The sequence below is a fragment of the Miniopterus schreibersii genome (assembly GCF_964146895.1).
Source record: "Miniopterus schreibersii genome assembly, chromosome: 19".
NCBI classification, from domain to species: Eukaryota; Metazoa; Chordata; class Mammalia; order Chiroptera; family Miniopteridae; genus Miniopterus; species Miniopterus schreibersii.
Genome location: NC_138119.1, coordinates 9,644,947 through 9,665,356, shown reverse-complemented (window position 1 = coordinate 9,665,356; position 20,410 = coordinate 9,644,947). Strand labels below are relative to the sequence as shown.

Genomic DNA, 20,410 nt, shown 5'->3' with positions numbered 1-20,410 from the left:
CTTTTTTCAAGGCTGCTTCCCGTATGAACACAGTGCCCGGCACAGAGCAAGCTCCAGGAAATATTTGTTGAGGAATAACTGTTACTGTAATTTTAAAAGCAGCTACCCTTTACTGAATATCTAGTATGTGACAGAGAATAGGCAAGGCACCTGACACATTTAATCCTCACAACAGCTCACAGAGAAAAGAATTATTAATATCCCTACTAGTAGTGGGTGTGCTGATTTATCACACCCACGGGACATGCACATGTCCCAGCCACATGGAGCTACTGACGGCCGGCCTCCTATTTCACCCCAGCCTCAGCCCAATCTACCTCTTACTCCTAAGTGGTGTTCATTTCCTGGGCCCGAGATGAGGAGCCTCTGAAGTTGATGGTCACTGGCTCTCTTCACTGTTTAATCCCACCTCCCCTTCCAGAAGGGGAAAAGCCCGAAAGAACAGGGGAGAGATGGAGCCGTGCTGGAAATGGCTGTTTCCATGCCCCAGTCCTTTCTCGACTACCATCTATGGTCCTTCAGGAAGGAAGCACTGCTTGTTTTATTATTTTTAGGGTTCTTATTGAAAACATACATAGGTAAGGTAAGGCCATTGATGGCCTAGAGATCGCCGCCTTCCCTGATAGCCTGGGATAGCTGCCGCCTGGGCAACATATAAAGATGATCACTCCCATTGGGGACGCTCCAGCTACCAAGGACAGAGGCTGAGATGTGACGGGAGAGTGGCTGATGGTGGCCAGCTTACCTTGGCTTTCTTGGGCTGGGGCCCCTCATCATCGACCCAGTGTTCACTTGTTCCAGAACCTATCAGGTTAGCCTCTGAGACTTGCATTGAGAGGTTCCTGATGTGCCAGGAGTAGGAGGGGGAAAACGAGAGTAGAGGTGTATCATCAACTAACACGAAGGATTTCCATGCTTTTCCCACCATGATGCACTCTCACTGCTAGACCGGGACTTTAAGGGGCTTTGGCCCACAAAGGATGGGCGGCATTTTAAATCCCGTTACCGTAGTAAACATCCTTTCCCTTCCCACTGATCAGGAGCTTACAACGAAAGCGTGCCTCGACACAGAGGCCGAGCACCCACGGGGTAATAACGCATAGAACAGGAGCACCCAGGCTCCGGCTGCGACCTCAGTTACTCAGGAGGAGCTCGGAATGAGGGGCAGGTGTGGTAATGTGGCGTGGCCAGAGCTCACACCTAAAAGTCACGACTGAACAAGCCCTGCTTTCTGATTTAGCCCTGCCCGTCGCCACTGCGAGGGGCTCGCTGGCAGCCGGCTTACTTCAGCCCCACGGCATCCTGCCCCACCGGCTCGCGGCGCTTGTGGTTGCTGGAGTCCCGGCGCAGCGTGAAACCTTCGGGCAGCCAGAGGGAGCCGTGCTTGCGCTTTCGTTTCGCCATGATGACCACCAGCAGCAGCAGGAGCAGGATGATGACAACGGCGATGGCCAGCAGATAGAGAAGCTGGGTGGGCTTGGGAATCAGGGACTCACCTGGAGGTGCACCAAGGAAACACCCACCTCTCAATACCAGCTTTACATTCACTGAGGGGGCTGCTGAGCTCACAGCTGAGGCCGGAGCTGCAGGCTGAAAGGTGCCCTTTCCTCTTTGCCCCAGGGGATGCCTCCCCCACACCTTCCCCCCATCAGCAGAGCTACTCACTGACGACAGAGACCAGGGGGTAGGACAGGGTGCCCTGGATGGCGTGAGAAGCCAGGAGAGCCGCGGCTGCGTCCGTGTTCTTGAAGCACTGGTCTGAGTCTTGAACACACTGGCGGTTGTCAATTTCCAGAAAGGCCTTAGAGCTGCGGGGGTGCCGAGGGAAAGAGGAGAGAGGGGAGTGAGGGGTCCGAGAGGGTCGCACGAGCCCTAATTGACACCTGCAGTGCCAGCCTCTGCCCCTGTGATGATGCCTCCTCCAGGAAGCTCTCAGAGATTCAAATACGTTTCCTTCAGATCCTATACACTAAGCCTTACCTAGGGAGCGTCTCACCTTCCCTGGCTTGGTGAAGACCAAGCTTCCTGACTGAGGCAGCACACAGCTAAGGAGCCAACAACTAATACGAAAGAGAGGTCCTGCCGAAGGGGTTTGAGGCGACCCGGCAAAAGGTTTAATCCTAGTATCTGAGGCAGCTTCCTGACACCCTGCCTCCCGCTGGCTCCAGCCCACCTTTCAGGTTCCCAAGATCAAGGCAACTTTACCCTTAAACGTAAACACTGGGACCATGTGTTTGTTTTACCCGGTGGGCTGCTCTGTCTGAACTTCCCATTTTTACAGACTTAGTTACCACGTCTGTGTACAGCAGTGCTCGGCTCTATAAAATTCAGCTTTAAGAAGCTCAGACACCAAACACCTACCCAGCCACCTCCTGCTCTTGATCGTCAGGAAGGGACCTGCGTGCCATCCTCTGCTTCCGCATGGCAGCTGACTTCTCGCCGTAGTAGGGGTAGACCATGAGGGCCCCCTGAGAGTCCCGCTTGATGCGCAGGTTGGTGTGCAGCAGGGTGCCCAGCGCCCGCAGGAAGCTGCGTGCGTCCTGAAGCAGCTGTTCAGGGGGCATCAGCACCACAATCACCAGGGTGCCCTCCGCCAGGTTCTCTGGCTGGTCGGCAGCACAGTCCAGCCCGTCCCAGCCGCACTCCTCGCTGTTGCAGCCCTGGTCACAGTGGTCGTCTCTGAAGTGGTCTGCGCAGTACTTGTCATACCTGGCGGGGGGTGGGGGTGGCAAAACAAGGAACAGGGCTCAGGCGAGACAGGAGCTCTATTTGGTTTTCCACTGGGAACCACCGGAGATTTTTCCTACCCGACTTCTGTGGCCCAGATCAAGCCCCAGATGCCCCATGAAGCCTTCCCTGAATTTCCTACCCCTGCCATCTTAGCGGATACAGAGTCTAAGCCACACAGCACCAGCGGGTGCTCCCTGAATGAGAGACAGCACAGCACTTACTACGCCATATGGGCTGTGGGCCCCCTGGCAGCTTGTCATCGTTTTAAGTCAGATGCATAAATGGAGCTGCACACCTGAAATGGAAATCAACCTGGCTCATGCTTCCTCTGTTTTTGTATACACTGCTCCTGGTGAGGTAACCATGGGCTTTAGGAAGCAAAAGCATCTGCACGCCCCTCCCCAAATCCTGCCCGGTGGTAGTTACGCCATTTGGTACGACCTGCCACCTTAGCTCAGTGAAGACACGCGGAGTCAGGAAGCACCGTACCTGCTTCGGCAAGAAATTCAACCTCCTGGGTCTCAGTTCCCTCGCCTGTGAGAGACCCTAACACCTATGCCTCACAAGGTTGCTGAGAACTCACTGGGGCCAAATTAAATGAGACGGCTGAAAGTCACTGTGTAAAGCAGAGAGCACCCTCTAACTGCAAAGTCAGGACCAGGGGGGTCAAGCGGCCTAACCTCGCTCGTGCTTCCTGAGAAATCTAGCTGGGAAACCCAGTCGCGGGGAAAGGAATGGGGTGAGCAGACAGAGGTACAGACCTTTCCATCCATCCTGCAGGCAGGTTATGTGAGAGGCTGCCTGAGACTGGGCAACACCACTTCCAAAAGTTATTTCCCCAGGAGGTCACGAGAGCAGCAGGTGAGAAGACAAAAATAGGCAGAGAGAGGGTGGCTGTGCCCCGAGCATCCCCGCGCCTCTGTCAGCAGGGAGAGCACAGGGCAGCCTGCGGTGGGACAGACAAGGCTGACGCCAGGAAGCAGGGGCCTCGGCACCAGTCTGAAAGCAGAGGCAGCTGGGCTGAAGCGCTGAGTGGTTAGCAGCAGGAGCGAGAAGCCGAGGTGTGTTAGTGACAGTCTCCCTCAGCTCCGAGGGACCCGGGACCCTTACTTGCACGTCTTGCTGTTCCCCTGGCACTCGAAGTTGTCGAACAGGCACTCGGCCGTGTTGCACAGCTCGTCGCACTGGTTGTTGATGTAATCCCAGCAGGGAAGTGGGGAGGAACAGTTGGCCCAGGGGTTCTCCATGGTGAGGGAACAGTCACCCCCGTCCCACTGGCAGGCGTGGCTGTTGCAGGCCTCATCGCAGATGCCATCCCGAGCTTTGTCGGCACAGTACTGGCTGTGACAGGTGGCAGGAGGGGTGCTGGTGGGGGCTACGTGGAGTTCGCAGTGGCTGCCCCAGAACGGCGGCAAGCACTGGCAGGAGTAATACGGGGGCTGGCGCTGCGGGAAGCAGCTTCCCCCGTGCTGGCAGGGGCTGCTGGCACAGCCCAATTCGCAGTTCTGGGGGTTGGGGCAGAAGCAGCGGGGTCCCGAGGCCGTGTGGACACACTGCTCCCCTCGCCTACATTTCACTTGTCCGCAGCTGCTCTGGCATCTCGCCCCAGAGAAGCCCTGTGGAAGTCAGTGAACAAATGAGGCTGGTGGACTGATTCTTGAGGGCGTGCCCTGTTTTCCCTCCCAGTCCCCTCTGCCACAGCTCTAGAGAGGTGAAGACGAGACACTTGGCTAAGATCCCTCCATGCAGCCTCCTGGACCAAGCTCCAAGAAGGGACCTCTTCAAGTCAACCTACAGGTCCTAGGGCTAAAGGTTCCACGGGGTGATGTGGACTCTGCCAATTTAAGAGATCACTTCCAAATTAAGTCCACAGGTCATGGTGGGATAAGATGCAGGTGACACTGCATCCACAGGCACCTTCCTAATTATCATCCCATCACTTATATAACAGCTTTATGGGAGGGCCGGGAGTCCCATCAGGAGGTCTAAGTAAACGCTTTCCCACATTAGTTCATTCCCCTACTTCCTGCGTAGCCCAGGCCAAGCTTATTGCGCAGGTTTCCTTTCGGGGTCTCCCCCCACACAGTGATCTCTGTTTTAGGGATGTTTCAGCCTCTGGCAGAGGGGAAAGAGTCTGCATAGCAAATGGCTAAAGTTTAGTTTAAGCAGCAGCTTGTTCACTAACAGCCCTGCTAAGGAATGTAAGCAAAGAGCATTTCCAACCAACTCTGCCCCAATCTGGGCTGCAAGACGACCCTCCAGTGCAGGGCCTGGAGGCCAGGACAGCAGTCCTTTTGCAGGGAACAGGTTGCCACTTTCTGTGGTTTTCCCCTGGGTGCTTCTGAAGCTAGATGATGGCAGATCAGGGAGCTCACTGTTTCAGTATCTAACAGCTCTAAGTGGAAAACCCGAGCATTTCCTTCTGAGGCAGCTAAAATGAAGACACCTCCCCACCAAGAGGGCTCCCCACGCAGCTCGGGAAAACCAGCTTAAGCTCAGCTCTGTCAGGCTGTGTGATGACACACGGCACTTACCGGGGGACAACGACAAATGAAGCCATCCGGCATGTTGCTGGCCACAGCACAAGTCCCTCCATTTAAGCAAGGCATCTGGGGACACACATCGACGAAAGTTTCACAGTGACGACCTTGAGGCAGAAAGTGAAAAGGAGCTTTAAAAAGTGGAAGTCACCGAGCAGGACACGGGGAGGGGGCGGGTGCCGTAGGGTCGGGGGGCAGGGGTGAGAGGTACGCGAGCTCAGGTCAAGGGCATGTGAAGGAACACGGGATCTCACAGTGCCTAACCCACCCCTGGCTCAGGCCAGCCTCCTCGCCTGTCCTGTCTACACTACAAGCACACGTGGCATACATTCCCAAGCGACTCACAAAGCAGGTTGGGTATGAAAAACTGAAACCATCACCAAAAAACCTCAAAAAAGGACAACGCTTTTTTTATGAAGGCATTTAGCTCTCAAATGTCAGAAGACACATTTAGCAAAACTGTTCACTGCACTTGGTTAACATCATCTACTTCACAGGAGGGGCTAACCCAGGCCAACACATACAAACGGTGACTTGAAATTTACAGAGAATTTTCATCCACAACATCTCTTTTCAATCACTTTTTAGCCTTTCTGTAACCTGACTGGCGCTGCTCTAAAATACAGCCTAACTTTCCCGGAGTTCATTTTCCCACTGCAGTAGGTGTAAGTTTTGAAACACCCCAGAAGCGCAGAACGAAGCTCTAAACTGAGTATCTGAGGGTACTGCCACGGTTAGAATGAACAGCAATTTCAGTCCCCAAAGTCATCAAAGTGCCCTGTTCCAGAAGAAACCAGTAAGTGCCTGGGACAGGGCCCCTGTCCTGAGGCAGGATGTGGTCATCTTGATGTCCTCTGCTGGGGGGGAAAAAAAGCTTGACACACCCCAATTTGGACCTATCCCCCTAAGGATCCTGGAAGATCCCAAGCATCTCCGGGTCCCAGAGGTGAAAAGAAGGTCCCAGGGGCGGTGACTACTTAGTAACTCGGGTCATTACACGCCGAATGAAGGCGGGGTGATGGAACCAGATTGGATGTGAGGTTCCTGAAAACAAAACGTTACTTTGCTCAGAGGACAAGGGTTCTGTGGATGGATGTTGGTGATGGCAGCGCAGCAGTGAGAATGCGCTTATATCACTGAACTCTACACTTACAAATGGCTAAGATGGTAAACTCTGCTCTGTGTATTTCACCACAACTAAAAAATGTTACTTTGCTCAACTTCTCCCACCATTCCATTATTTTATATTTCTGCTACATAACTGTACATACACTGTATGTGTATATGTATATATAGCATATGTATACATATACATACGTACATATATATAAAATCAACGTATAGCAAGAGAGAAAACGTGTCTGGGGAAAAATAAAAGGTAGTGATTGATTATAACATCTACAGGGCACAGACCTAGGGAAAAACTGGGCCCTGAATGAAGCAGGACTAGTTTTCCCGTGTGAGAAGCTTCCTTGGGCCCCGGAGGGGAGACACGGGCCCAGCCTCCCCCGGGAAGCCGCGAGCGCTCACCGGTGAAGGCGCTGCGGCACACGCACTGGTAGTCGTTGGTGAGCTGTATGCAGTCCAGGCTGCCCTCCGGGCTGCAGGGGCTGGACAGGCACTCGTTGATGTCCCCCTCGCACCGCTCTCCCGCAAAGCCCGGCAGGCAGCGACAGCTGTAGCCCCCGATCTTATCCACACACTGACCACCATTGAGGCAGTGGGGTCCCCTGGCACAGTCGTCAATGTTCTCTTCACAGAGCAGGCCTGGAGGAAAGAGCGCGAGAGTCAGGACTGGTCTGGGACATTGCTTCCCAGCAGGGGGAGAGAGCCACCCTTGCCGGCACTTCCAAAATTCATCCCACTCCTGTCCTCGACCTGAGGTGGGACTTTGAAGGTCAGACAGGGCAAAGTACACTCTTGATCTACGGCAGCCACCATCCTCCTGGGACCAGTCACAGCAAAGGAAAAATATGCTTAGGGCTTCACATGCCTTCTTCACTCAATGACATAGTCCCCAGGGATTTTTTAATAGACAATCTGATTCTAAAGTTATATGGAAAAATAAACTATAACCATAGCCTAGAAAACCCTGGAAAAAGGAGATCATAATCATTAAAACCTCTAGGGTAATATTGATAAAGTAATTGAACAAAAGAATAAAAAAAGGAAATTCTGGAAAAACTCCCAAATATATAGGGAAATTTAGCATTTGATAAAGGTGCCATCTCTAATCACTATATAAAGATCAAATGTTCAGTAAATCATGTTGGAAAAATCAGCAGTCGTGGGGAAAAAGTGATCCGGTATTCTAGTACTTGAAGAAAATATGGGAGAGTTCCTTTAGGATATTAGGGTGTGGAAGGTGTTGCTGTCTAGGATTCGAAATCCAGAAGCCATAGAAAAGACTGATAACTTCAACCTGATTACAATAAAAAGCTCTGCATAAAAAAAAAAAAAAAAAAACCCCAGACAAAAAACCGTATCTGGGAAATATATTTACATTTGTATCATAGGCGGCTAACCTCTGTAAAGTATTAAGATCAACAATGAAATGGGAAAAAAGAATACAGATATGAATGGAGAAACCATAGAAAAAGGAAATCAAATGGCTCCCCCCCCCCCCCAAATGACTCTTAAATGAGAATACACTCATCCACACTGGGAAGCAGTATGCTCATACACTGTAATTCAGCAACATCAACCCAAATTACAAATGCATATGTCCTCTAACCCAGCAATCCCATTTCCGAAAATTTATTTTACAAATACACTTATACACATGTCAGCCAGCCCAAACTTCTATCACTAGGGCAATAGTTGCATAAAATGTGGCGTGCCCATAAAAGGGAATTCTGCAGGATAAAAACAATTAAGGAAGTTCTATATTTTGATATGGAAACATCTCCAATTAAGTAAATAAATAAATAAATAAAAAATTCAAGCCTGGTCGGTGTGGCTCAGTGGTTGAGTGTTAACCCATGAACCAAGAGGTCATTGGTTCGATTCCTGGTCGGGGCACATGCCTAGGTTGTGGGCTTGATCCCCAATGGGGGGTGTGCAGGAGGCAGCCAATCAATGACTCTCTCATCGTTGATGTTTCTATCTCTCTCTCTCCCCCTCTCCCTTCCTCTCTCTGAAATCAATAAAGATTTTTAAAAAAAGCAAAAAAAAGCAGTGGGATGAAAAACTCAAAATTCCTAAAGAAAGACTGTCAAAAATAAAAGCAAATCTACTGTTTAAGTCATCCTTAACAAGTGCTTAGAAGAGAGAAATTGTGTTGCCTTAAGAAATGGTCTATCCTAAAACTGTCTCTAATTAATAAAAGTTCATGGTATAAATACAGCATAGAGCTTAGTGTTCGGTGGATATCCATGTGCTTGCCCACATTTCCCAGTCTCTCTTGCAGTCAGGCTGAGATCATTTTACTAATTCTGGCCAATATACTATGAGCAACAGTGATGGGTGTCACTTCCAGACTGAGGTACTACTGAAAGCTGCTATATAACCCTGCAAGCCTGTCTCTCTGCCCCTACTGTGGAGGCCTTGAAAGCCAAGTATTTCAAACCACACATCTAAAATACATAGAGAAGTTATATACATATATGCATAACCCATGGATAAAGACAATAGTGTGGTGAAGGCCTGGGGGAGGGTGGAAGGGAGGGAATGGGGACATCTGTAATACTTTCAACAATAAAGATAAATTAAAAAAAATAAAGTTCTGGTAGAAAAAAAGAGAGAGAAAGAGAGAGAGGCAGCCCAACACACCAAGTTTGCATGACCAAAAAGAAAAAGAAAAAACCCCAAAAAACCACATTGCTGTGTTAAGCTACTGAGATTTGAGGACCAATTTGCTAACCACCAGAATCCTAGCTAGTCCTAAACAGTACACTTATTCAAAGGAACAAACAAAGCTGACCTCTACTTCTGTCTCAACTATTGATTTCCAGTGCAGAGAGCAACTCTCCATTTCACAGGACAGATCTCTAAATGTTTAAAGGCTTGTCTCTCCTTTGTTTTCTATTCCTCTTTAGCCTCATTGCTCAATAACTAGCCTACTAGTGGGGTACTCTTCTATTTATGTTTAGCTAAACCCTGAACTCAAGGAAGGCAAATTATCCAGAATCACTGACACAAAGGTCTAACACTGTATATAAACTTCCCTGGCATTCTTTTTGACACTGAGGATGAACGTCCAACCAATGTGGACGGTCTCTTACATTCCCCCCTCCCCCCCCCAGGCTGCTCAGAGCAGATACCATTATAACTACATCTCTTCTAACAGACAATACTCTAAGCTCCTTCCAGGAGGCTGGGGCCACAGGAGAAAGATGGCTCCACCCTTCCAGTCTAGGGTTGGTCTCAGTAGGCCTTACTGCAATACTTAGGCCATCAGGCTCCTCCCTGGGCTTCTGAAAACAGACCAATGTTTTCATCCATTCATTTCCCCACCTTAGAGGGGGCAAGACTTGGCAAGTTTTAAAAAATACATAAGCTGGTGAATGTGAATTATTTATTCAAGAGGCCGCTGGTTGTTTTCCCTTAAAGCTCCAAGAAATCTTGCGCACCAGGCTAATTTTGTTGCAATATTACATGATTTCCACATTCTGTGTTTCACAGAATATAAAATGTCAGCAAGACCCAGATGTCACTAAGGACATGAGTCAGAACTTCAGAGCCAGGCAAGAGATGAGAGAGTGAAATGACTGAATTATCAGAATTCGGAACTAAATGTTTGATTAAAAAACAAAACACCCCCAACACTAAAACTGGATTTATAACTTAGAGAACACCCTGGGCAGAGAACGGGTAGGGCTGGTTCCATACCCCGGGTGCCCGGTGGGCAGGAGCACTTGAAGTGGTTCACCAGGTCAATGCAGGTGCCTCCGTTCTGGCACGGCTGGTTCTGGCACTCATCCACTTCGTACTCGCAGTTGACACCCTGGTATCCTGGGACACACTGCCAGGAGCAAACAGAAGGACAGGAAATATTGGACCATCGTTGGAAACAGACCAAGAGAGTCAATGACATCCGGAACGTGACTGTGACCCTCTGCCCCCACTTCCACCCGGCTCCTACATGTATGTTTTCTCTGGCGTCACCACACTCTCAATAATCATCCTGTGTGGGGCTCACTAGAGCTCACCAGCACTGACATCGCCAGGCCACTTTAATGGGACAGCAAGGACTGAATATTGAGGGATATTCAGATAGGGCCCCTGTGCAGAACTCCTGTCCCCGTGTGCAGGGTGTCCCATCTTTAAAATACGGATCCCTTTGTATGTGATGAAGATGCTACGACTCAGCAGTCTGTGTGGATGGTGGTAAAGATGCTGCATTTATGCACCTCCAGGCTCAGGAAACTACATGCATGTGCGAGAAACTGGTGGAGACAGGGTGAGGGGAGGGGAGGGGAATAGGCTAGCGAGCTGTGGTAGATCTTGGGGTTCGAGGGATTTCGGGGCTGATCAAGGAAAAAGATACTGACCATGAGGTGGCTTTATTTGGGCAATGCTGTGGCAGGTGTCGATGTGGGGAAAGAGGGTAAGGAGAGGAGGGCGGCGGTGTCCAGGGAAGCGGGAACTGAGAGGGGCTTGTGTGTTTGGTGATGTCGCTCAGCCGCCAGGCCGGAGTCTCTGGGTGAGACTGAAATGCACCCTGGTAGTGAATCCTGGCCCTAAAAGTTAAGATGAGCAGGGGCAACCCCGTGGAAGCCAGATGGTTCAGACTTCTCTGAAAATCTCTTTCTAGAGATATGCTAACTAATTGCACAGGGGACTTAAAGAAACAGTAATGAGTAAGCAGTGTAATCAGCAGCTAAATTCAATAAGCTAGTGTTGATGACAACTGTTGCACCACCTTCTGGGAGGTCCCTGATAGTGCCTGCCTGTCTTACTCACCTCACACCTGTATCCACCGATGAAGTCACTGCAGGTGGCCCCGTGCTGGCAGGGGTTGGACGAGCACTCGTCGAGCTGCTCCTCGCAGTAGCTCCCGGTGTAGCCCAGGGGGCACTGGCAGTGATGTGAGTTGCCAGCGTTGATGCAGACGCCCGAGTGCTGGCACAGGCGGTCAACGGGCAACCCTGGGACACCCAGTGGAGGGAGAGACATCACAGAAGACACAGGACGTGTCAGGTTCAGACCAATCAATGGGCAGACTAATCAAGCCAGTTGACACGACAAATTTTATTCTCAACTAACCTAGGACCCTCGATACCAGATATGTATTGAAAATAAAGCCCTGCAAGTGCAATATGCCTTTGTTTCCTTTAGAATACAGTTATTTTTATTAAAGTATAGTTGACATACAAAATTATATTAGTTTTAGGTGTATAAATTCATAATTCAACACATATCTCTTATGAAATGGTCACTCTGATAAATATAGTAACCATCTGTCACCACACAAAATTATTATATTATTGACTATATTCCCTATGCTGTACATCAAATCCCCACGACTTATTTGTTTTAGAACTGGAAGTTTGTGTCTCTTAATCCCCTTCACATTTTTAACCCATCCCTCTCCCCATCCTGAGGGGGCAGAGCTTACCTCTTCGGGTGGCTGCCACCTCACAGGACACATTGGGCACGTCACAGTAGGCACCTGCCCACCCAGACGGACACAGGCACCAGGACTCGGCTTTTTCCTGAACGCAGGTGCCTTTGTTTTTACAAGGAGACCGACTGCAGAGGTTGACCAGGGTCTGAAACAGAGGCACACACATCAACGTCCGCACCCAGAAACAAAGAAAACAGGTCACATGGCATTTTAAGAACTCAAAGAAAAGCACATTAATTAATTTTTTTTTTAAAAGCCGTCACCCAAGCATTAAACTAGATCCAGTGTTCCCTAGTAACCTAATCATCTTAATAGAGTCCAATTCCTCTTAGCTCTGCTAGTTAAAAAGTTCCTACCACAGAAATTAAAGAACTCGAGGAAGCCCAATAGGTTAAGTTATTCCCTATGTCATGATTATGTCTAGATATTTGGCCACCCTGAGGGCCTAGAAGGCAAATCAAAGCTGCCAGAGAGGTAAGTAACTCCCTTTGCCAATCCTGCGTGAGAAACCCACGTGGGTCTTGAGCAAGTCTGTCGGTGGTGAACACGAGTAAAAGCACTTAAAGCCTGTCAACAAACCGAAAAACTGTCAAACAGCTTGGAGGAGAAAATCAGGCTTATGGAAAACACGAGGCAGAGTGCAAGCGGCCTTGTGCCTTTCCCCAGAGTTCCCACGTGGGCATGGCCTCAGGGACAGGAAGGCAAATTCACTGCACAGACTGTGCAGAAAGGGGCCGGGGGGGGGGGAAGGGCAGAGTGCCCACCAGCATTTATAGTCTCACACCGCCAGAATGAGCAGAAACCCAAGGAAGAACATCCTCCTGTTTAATATGCAGAGGTGGTGATGCCCGCATGTCCAGTATAGACACGGCCTTACTGAAGTGCACCTGCAAGGCTGGGGAAAATTGGCCATTTAACCCTAAATTCTTTGGAGCTCTATAATTCTATCAGTTTACCATTGTTTTAGGAGGTAAAACAGCATAAAATTAAACAGTGTGTTTGGTATGGAACCTTAGAAGAGTTCGTTTTTCCCTCGGGGACTTGGTTTCTCCTTCCATGAAAGGAAAGGCTAGACTGGTTGGTTCTGAGGAGGCCTTCCATCCTAAGAGTCCACAAAAATGTATACTTATGTACTTGAATTTAAAAGATATGCGAATAGCTTGGTTTGAGGATGTTACAACATTGTAAGACATGATATTTATTATCCCCTTAGATATTATATCTGACCTTTAGAAATTAATTTTTTATTGTTTTTCCCCGTTTTGTATTTCCAATGTAAATAATATCTATGTGCTTATTTCCTACCTGTATTTTTCTGTAGTTCTCAGTCTGTTAATAATAATCTTATGCTGGTTAATCCGTATAACCTTGCCAATGTCACTATTTTGGAATTCACTAGCTATTGAAAAGTTACTAGCTATTAAGAAGTCAACTTGATTTGTCTCAGAGATATCCCTGAGACCTTGAATTTTCTCTTTTAGGAGGGGCTTATTATGCCAGAAAAGAAACAGGTATATACCTTGCTGCTCTGAGGAAGCTGACTGAGTGGGTTGGCATTGAATTACCTGACAGTTTTTCCCAGTGTAGCCCAAGGGGCAGGTGCAGCGGTAGGTACCCAGGCCGTCAACACATGTTCCTTCATTCAGGCACGGGTGAGAGTTACATTCGTTGATCTCATGGAGGCAGAACGGGCCAGTGAAGCCCACAGGACACAAGCAAGAGAAGGAGTTAGTCCCATCGACGCACGTGCCGCCGTTGAAACAGGAGCTAAGGAGCAAACAGGGAGAGCACCATCAGCTAGGTAATCTGGGCCTCTGGCCTGCTGTTTAAAAAGCAAGGTTCCCAGAACCTAAGATGTTACAGAGGCTAATACTCCTGAGCATCCCAAACTCCTACATCCAGGAAATTTTACCTTTTTCCAAACTAGACTGCTCGCCAATCAGCCTTGAGTCCCAGCTTCCTGTCCACAACCAAGAAGCTTAGAAAAGTATTTAAAAGGCCGAGTTTATGAGAGATTCCCGGAGAAGTGAACATTCCCAAATTTTACCCAGTCCTTCTGTATCATATTTCAGTTTATTCCTAAGTCGGTTTAATTTATAAGAGTGCTAAATAGAGAGCTCTTGACTCTAGATTTCTTTATGAAAGAGAAAGACAACAAGTTTGCTGATAATAATAATAATAATAAAAAAAACAGACCTCCCAGAAATTATTTAAACAGCGATGACAAATCTGCAGAGAAATAGGAATTTTTAAATTATCAGCTAATAGGAACAAAAGACAAAGAGGAGAATTTGTCTTTTGTTCAGAATTATAGCTCTTTTGGTTCCCTAAGCAAGAAATAACCGATGATCCATCCCACTAAGCTGGTCAACCACTGACCTCTGACCTGCTAACTACACACCTACAAGGAATCGGGACTGGGCAACAGGGGTGACTGTGGACGGGACCCCCGTGGATGCCGTCCCCCGCCCCGGTGCTCCCTCTTTCCCAGGCTGCTCACCTCTCGGTGCACTCGTCGATGTTGTTCTCGCAGTGGACGCCTTCAAATCCCGCCGGGCACTTGCAGGTGTAGCTGTTGACGTAGTCGGAGCAGGTCCCTCCATTCTTACAGGGCTCGCTCAGACACTCATTCATGTCCATCTGACACTTATCGCCGGTGAAGCCCGGAAGGCACAGGCAGGAGAAAGTATTCACGCCATCCACGCAGGAGCCTCCGTTCTGGCAGGGATCTAAGCCATTACAGACGAACGTGAGAGCTCTGAGCGGCAGCAGCAACTAACCTGAGGCTCAGGAGGAGAGCGGCCTGGACCGCGTCACGCTGAGAGCTTAACATCCTGACTGACCTATCTCTACTTGCACTTCTTATCTCTTTGCCCCGACTCCTCTGTTTACGAAAGTGAACGCAGTAACGCCTGCCTGAGAGTCTTATCCTGGTGTGATCACTGGATTGGACTTTACACACACCACTAACAGTTTTGCAAAATTAATAGTCATAAAACTTGGCATCCGACACATTGACAAATCAAATATGTGCCCCCAACACACACAATCTCAGAAATGTCAATAAAGATTTTCAAAAGCTGTATGTGGCCGTGGAGTGGGTGGGACAGATCAGGATACACACACACACGTGTGTGTATGTTAATATATATTAATCAGCCCCCTGTGCTGACCGATCTTTCTTTCCTTTCTTTTCCCCTCCCTTCCCTGCCATTCATCCTTCCTATTTTTATTTTTATTTTTTAGATTTAGGTAGAATTAGGAAACAAAGATGTGTGGTTTGTTATTTTATTTTAAATATCACATAGCTCAATCTTAGAGCACTTTACACTCATACCAGTTAATCAACACACTCTGAACTGCCATCATGGTACTGTCCTCTGCAATTTAGATGTCACTCAAATCAGAACAAGAGAAATAAGTGTAGCCCCTACTCTTAAGGACCTTAAAATATAATTGCAAAGACAGGTCAAAAATATAAAAAAAAGCAAACACCAGGCTCACCTGTGATCTCTATTAGAGCAATTGTAAAAATCCTATTATCCCTTCTTACAGCAGTTACTATAGTTTCCATAGCATCTTTTAGGAGACCCACCATAATTGACTGAATTATTTTAAACTAACTGTAAACATTACCAGTCCTACTTCAAACAGGAAAAAGTTTTAAATACTGAAAAATTTGACTGATATACTTATTAATGTGGGAAAGGAATCCAAACAGTTTGATCCCACTCCCTTAAATTTCTCCATCAATTGTACCTAGGACATACTAAATTGCAATAATGCAAGAAAAGTAAATCAAATGCATACAGATTTCCAAAAAATAAAAGGTATAGTGGTTGTATTTATTCAGAGATAACATGATTATCTCTGTAAAAAATCCTAGCAATACCCCCAAACTATAAAAAAGCCAAATGTCCTACTAGTGAGTTGAAGTATATCCACATAAGGGAACAAAACAGAATGAACTACTAATACACACAACATGGATGAGTCTCAGATACTATGCTGAAGGAGAGAAGCCACACTCCCTCTCCTCCAAAAAAGAGTATGTATTATATGATTCCATTTCTATAAAACTGTAAAAAATGCAAACAAGTCCATAATGACAGAGGCAGATCCCTGATTGCCTAGAACAGGGAAATGGAAAGATGGGTTAAATTATAAGAGATGAGAATTCTTTTGGGAGAATGGATATGTTCATTAACTTGAGTGGCAGTTTGGGTTGCCATATGTCATTTAAAATGTTGGCAGTGTATTACATGTTAATTATACCTCCACAGATCTGCTTTTTTTTTTTAAAAAAAAAAAGGAGCTATCATAGCACTGTCCCCACTTTGTTGATGTAAACCACTAAGGGAATGCTTAAAAGAGATTCCATTGCCTTAAGTCCTAAAGCTACTATCTTCAAAAAGAAGATTTTTAAATATTGATATTAAAGATACATGATAAACTGGTGGGGTGGCCAGTCTCGGCACTGAGAGGCAGTTGCCTCCACTGCGCTCCTGTGCTCCCTCCCGGGGCTGAGGAGCCGGCTGGCATACTCACTGGCCAGGCAGTCATCAATGTCCTCCTCGCAGTCCATACCACTGAAGCCTGGAGGGCACTCGCACATGTAGCTGCCCTGGGTGTTGTGGCAGAGACCATGGTTCATGCAGGGCTTGGAGACACACTCGTCAATGTCAACTGTACATCGCTGACCTAGAAACACAGGGGCAACGAATGGTTCAGTCCACGGAAGCTGACCCCCACAGAGACTTATGCGGGGCCTGAGCTTCAGCTGGGGTGGATGGGGCTCCTCTGGTTAGTATTCTGCTTTGGGAAGCCCCTTAAGGCTCCTGTGCCCCTGGCAAGTCACTGCCCAGGTGCTATAATTCCCTGTAGGGCATCATGGTTTCAGACTCAGGCTAGAATCTTCCAGTCACTAGAGGATGCCACAAAAATCCAAAGTGGAAAGGTTTTCTAAGTCATTCCCATTAGTAGCTCCTGTACAAGGCCTGTGTTTGCGACAAAGACCAGGGCCTTCCATTTATTCTGATGACCTGCCCACTTTTCAAAACACCTACGGTTTCTCCTCTCCCATGTTGTTACCTTGCCAGCCAGGAGCACACAGGCAGGTGTAACTCTCGAAATTGGGTGCCTCTTTGCAAACAGCAGCGTTCTCACAAGGGTTTGGGGAACAGGGAGCCAGTACAGTCTGACAGTTCTTGCCTGCAAAACAAACGACAGAGTTCATGACAGAGAACTAGCCAGGGACACTGAAATTTCCCCAAATTCTATACCAAAGGATGCTCTCCAAATGCACATCTACAGTAGTGGTTTAGAGCTTTGGAATCTGAGAGACTCATGGTCCTTTGAGTCTTGGCTCCGTCTTGATCACTAACTGCCTGGCCTCAGGCAAGTTGTGTATCTTCTCTGAGCCTTCCCCTAAGTACAATGGAAATTAGGATGAATCTCACAGAGGCTTCTGAGGATTCAGTGAAGAAATGCTCACAAAGTCCTTATTAGTACAGAGCATATCACACAGAGTGGGCACTCGACAACTGGCAAGCAGCTGTCACTGTCATGCTATCCTCACGAGTGGTAACATGCATGTGGACACCTGCACCAACCAGGAGTGACAGTTTCTGCATCTCCACAGCTAGGATTCAGCTACTTGGAGGCTCAGCCACACTTGACCCCATGCACATGAGCAGGTAGGAAGCAAGAGCACGGCCTCCTAGTCCTCGGAGCCTCTGCTGGCCCATTCCAGAAGGCAATGAGGTTGACCAGAAGACCGCCAGAGATGGGAAAACAGTGAAGTAATTCTGATTACCTAGCAACATGCCTCCTAACACTGACAGCAACAGCATAATATCAGTATTTGCCCACCAGTATTTTCTGCCTTAGTATGCTGAATCAAAGCTTCCAGCAAAAAAATTAAATTAATAAAAATAATGGGATGCTCTTATTAAAAGGAACATGAGGTTGTTTTTAAAGTCAAGTTACAACTGACTTGATTTAAAATTTTATCCTACAATTTTGTATTCAGAAAGAAAAATAATTACCACAAATTTTCACCAATATCTCCAACCAGTTTTTAGTGTGTCTGGTCGGAATCGTGGCTCACGAGGGGAAGCAATGTTGCTTGGCAGCCTTCATGCTGGCCAAACTCAATGCCATGCAGAAGCCTTAGCTACACTCAGCATTGAAATTTTACCTGCACAGGCTTTCAGCCTAATGTAATTTTTCAAAGTTCTCACATAGGAAATTCTTTCATTGGTATCCTAATCCAACAGCCATCATATACTCAAATATTCTTATAGTATATGAACAGCAAGGAGACAGAATAAATAATTTCAAGATGAACTGTACACATAATCCACACTCAGGCAAGTCTATGATGTGGTTTCACAGAGCAACGTCTGCTTACATCTCCCTGCAGCCCTCAATTCTCAGTCTATGGTTGCAACTGAGAAGATCTCACTACCGTCAAGTGCGGCCAGCGCTGTCGCTGTGAAACGACATGGTGCAGGCTGCCTTGTCTGGGGATAGCTACGGATCTGCGATAACTCTGATTTTACCCACCAGGCTGGCTAAATGCCGTTTCCCTACATGAACATTTCTTCTAACGTGGGGCAGAGGGAAGAGGTCTGGGGCAAGGCATCAAGTCTTCCAGGTCACAGTCATGCTCGAGGCCACCCGCCTCTCTACACGGCTCAGTCACTAGTCACAGCTACTGCCCACAGCCCAGGACTCCAAGCGCGTGAGGCTCCCGCCCAGCTCCTGCTGCATGCCGCACTGGGGAGCCATGCACAGCCATCGCTCATGTTTGCTTTGTTTCCCGGACACAGAGAAAATGGGATGACAAGGAGAAAACTGGCCACACAAATACAACCGATTACAGGTGGCAGTGACGAGGCGGGAGGACACAAAGCGGAAATGTCCAAGCACACTCCTGAAACACCACCTGAAACCAAGACCACCTGGTACAAAGTGCAGTCACACCCGTGTCTTCTGTGGTGGTGGCCATCCAGGGGCAAGGCCTCTCAGTGAGATGCAGCCGTGCTGAGTGTGAGGGGAGAATGGCAGGTAAGAGGACAAGCTCTGGGGCCAGAGACCGGGGGGCAAGTCCCAGATCTACCGCCGATCTCCGTGACCTTCTGCAAGTAACCTCTCTTTGCCTCAGCTCCTTCACGTATAAAATGGTGACAGGAACATCTCTCTGTAGAATTATTGTGACCACGAGGGTAAATACTCCAAAGTATGCAAAGTGTCTGGCACGTAGTAAATTAGCAGTAAGCGGTAGCCTTGCTGTTGAAACTAACACTAAGAGCCTCGGCCATGGAGACGCTGGGTCCGCTCACAACGATGGACTAAACCATCAGCTGGGCATCAGTCCCAACCATACACAATGAACAAAAACTTCAAACCCGAAAGAGCAAGGAAGGGACATGAGGCTTCCCAGCACATGCATCCAGGGAGGTCACAGTGCTTTCTCAGAGCTCCAGCTCCAGCCAGTGAGGGCAGGACAGGCGACCGGAGCAGCAGCATCGCCCCCACGGACCCCGTCTCTGAGGCTCAGAGGTTTGGAGTGACGAGGCGAGACCGCGCACCCCCTCCGTCCCGGCACCTGCGGGGCTCACCGGTATACGGCAGCACACAGCGGCAAGTGTAGCCACTTATGTCATCAAAGCAGGTCCCCTGGTTCAGGCACGGATTCGAGGCACACTCGTTGATATTCACCTGACAGTTATAGCCTGTAGACAGGAAAGGGGAAACAGCAAAAACAGTGAAACTTCGTTAGCTTCCCAATTATCTGAATTACTAAGCGATCCTCAGGGCTAACATAAAACACCTCAGAAACTGCATTCATTTCCTCAGGCCACTGGAACGCCTGTTCATTCATTCCAGGGACAAGATCCTGACATACAGTAAGCTGGTTAAAAACAGTGCTTAATTAGCTAAAAAGATGAATGGAGGAACAGTATGTTCTAACATCCCGAGTCCAACGCACCCCCAAATACAGCACAATTTCTCAATAATGAACCAAGAAATCCGTGAAGGGCAAAAATCTGCTGCTGTAAGTAAATATAAGCTCTTTGTGTACAAAGTATCTGGTCAGGGCTTAGAAAGGGGGTGTGCTATTGAGGGGGGTCCGTCCCTGAATACGTGAATCAGAGCCTCCGAGTCCCGCCCCGTCTCATAGGCACAGGCCCCACCATCGGTGTGGTTGTACCTCCCGTGGCCACAAAGCTGCCTTCCCCTGATCAAGACCTGAAATCTACTCCAGCTATGAAAAAGAGAAAAGCAAAGAGGCATTCATGGGGACAGGACAGTCCCCAACTGTTACACACCTTTGCATCTCCAATAATCCCTGGCACGGAGCCTTCGAATAGAGGAGCTAGAGTGGTGTAAAAAAGAAAAAAGATGGCCCGGGCATGCAGAGGGCTGGCTATTTGACAGTCACGCAGCTACGGGCTCTACGTTTCGATTTTGTTCGTTGATCAGCAAGTCTCAATGCGATAAAGACACATAAGCGCTTTTACTTTTTATTTTTTTAGAAGTGCTCTTAAATCTATGTTTCTTAGCA

At 48.1% G+C, this 20,410-nt stretch overlaps 1 protein-coding gene across 1 annotated transcript in view; it reads right to left on the bottom strand.

Moving 5' to 3' along the window:
* The window catches only part of NOTCH2 (notch receptor 2), a 126,136-nt gene that overhangs the window by 8,643 nt on the left and 97,083 nt on the right, over positions 1–20,410 (bottom strand). The window contains exons 15-29 of the mRNA XM_081120352.1: positions 19,464–19,577; positions 16,930–17,049; positions 16,387–16,539; positions 14,339–14,567; positions 13,404–13,605; positions 11,830–11,983; positions 11,175–11,359; positions 10,101–10,233; positions 6,801–7,037; positions 5,265–5,377; positions 3,841–4,346; positions 2,362–2,709; positions 1,666–1,808; positions 1,286–1,496; positions 746–842 (exon numbers count right to left, since the gene is read on the bottom strand). Coding sequence (XP_080976478.1) covers positions 746–842; positions 1,286–1,496; positions 1,666–1,808; positions 2,362–2,709; positions 3,841–4,346; positions 5,265–5,377; positions 6,801–7,037; positions 10,101–10,233; positions 11,175–11,359; positions 11,830–11,983; positions 13,404–13,605; positions 14,339–14,567; positions 16,387–16,539; positions 16,930–17,049; positions 19,464–19,577 — 2,945 coding nt within the window. The remainder of the gene's footprint in view (positions 1–745; positions 843–1,285; positions 1,497–1,665; positions 1,809–2,361; positions 2,710–3,840; positions 4,347–5,264; positions 5,378–6,800; positions 7,038–10,100; positions 10,234–11,174; positions 11,360–11,829; positions 11,984–13,403; positions 13,606–14,338; positions 14,568–16,386; positions 16,540–16,929; positions 17,050–19,463; positions 19,578–20,410) is intronic.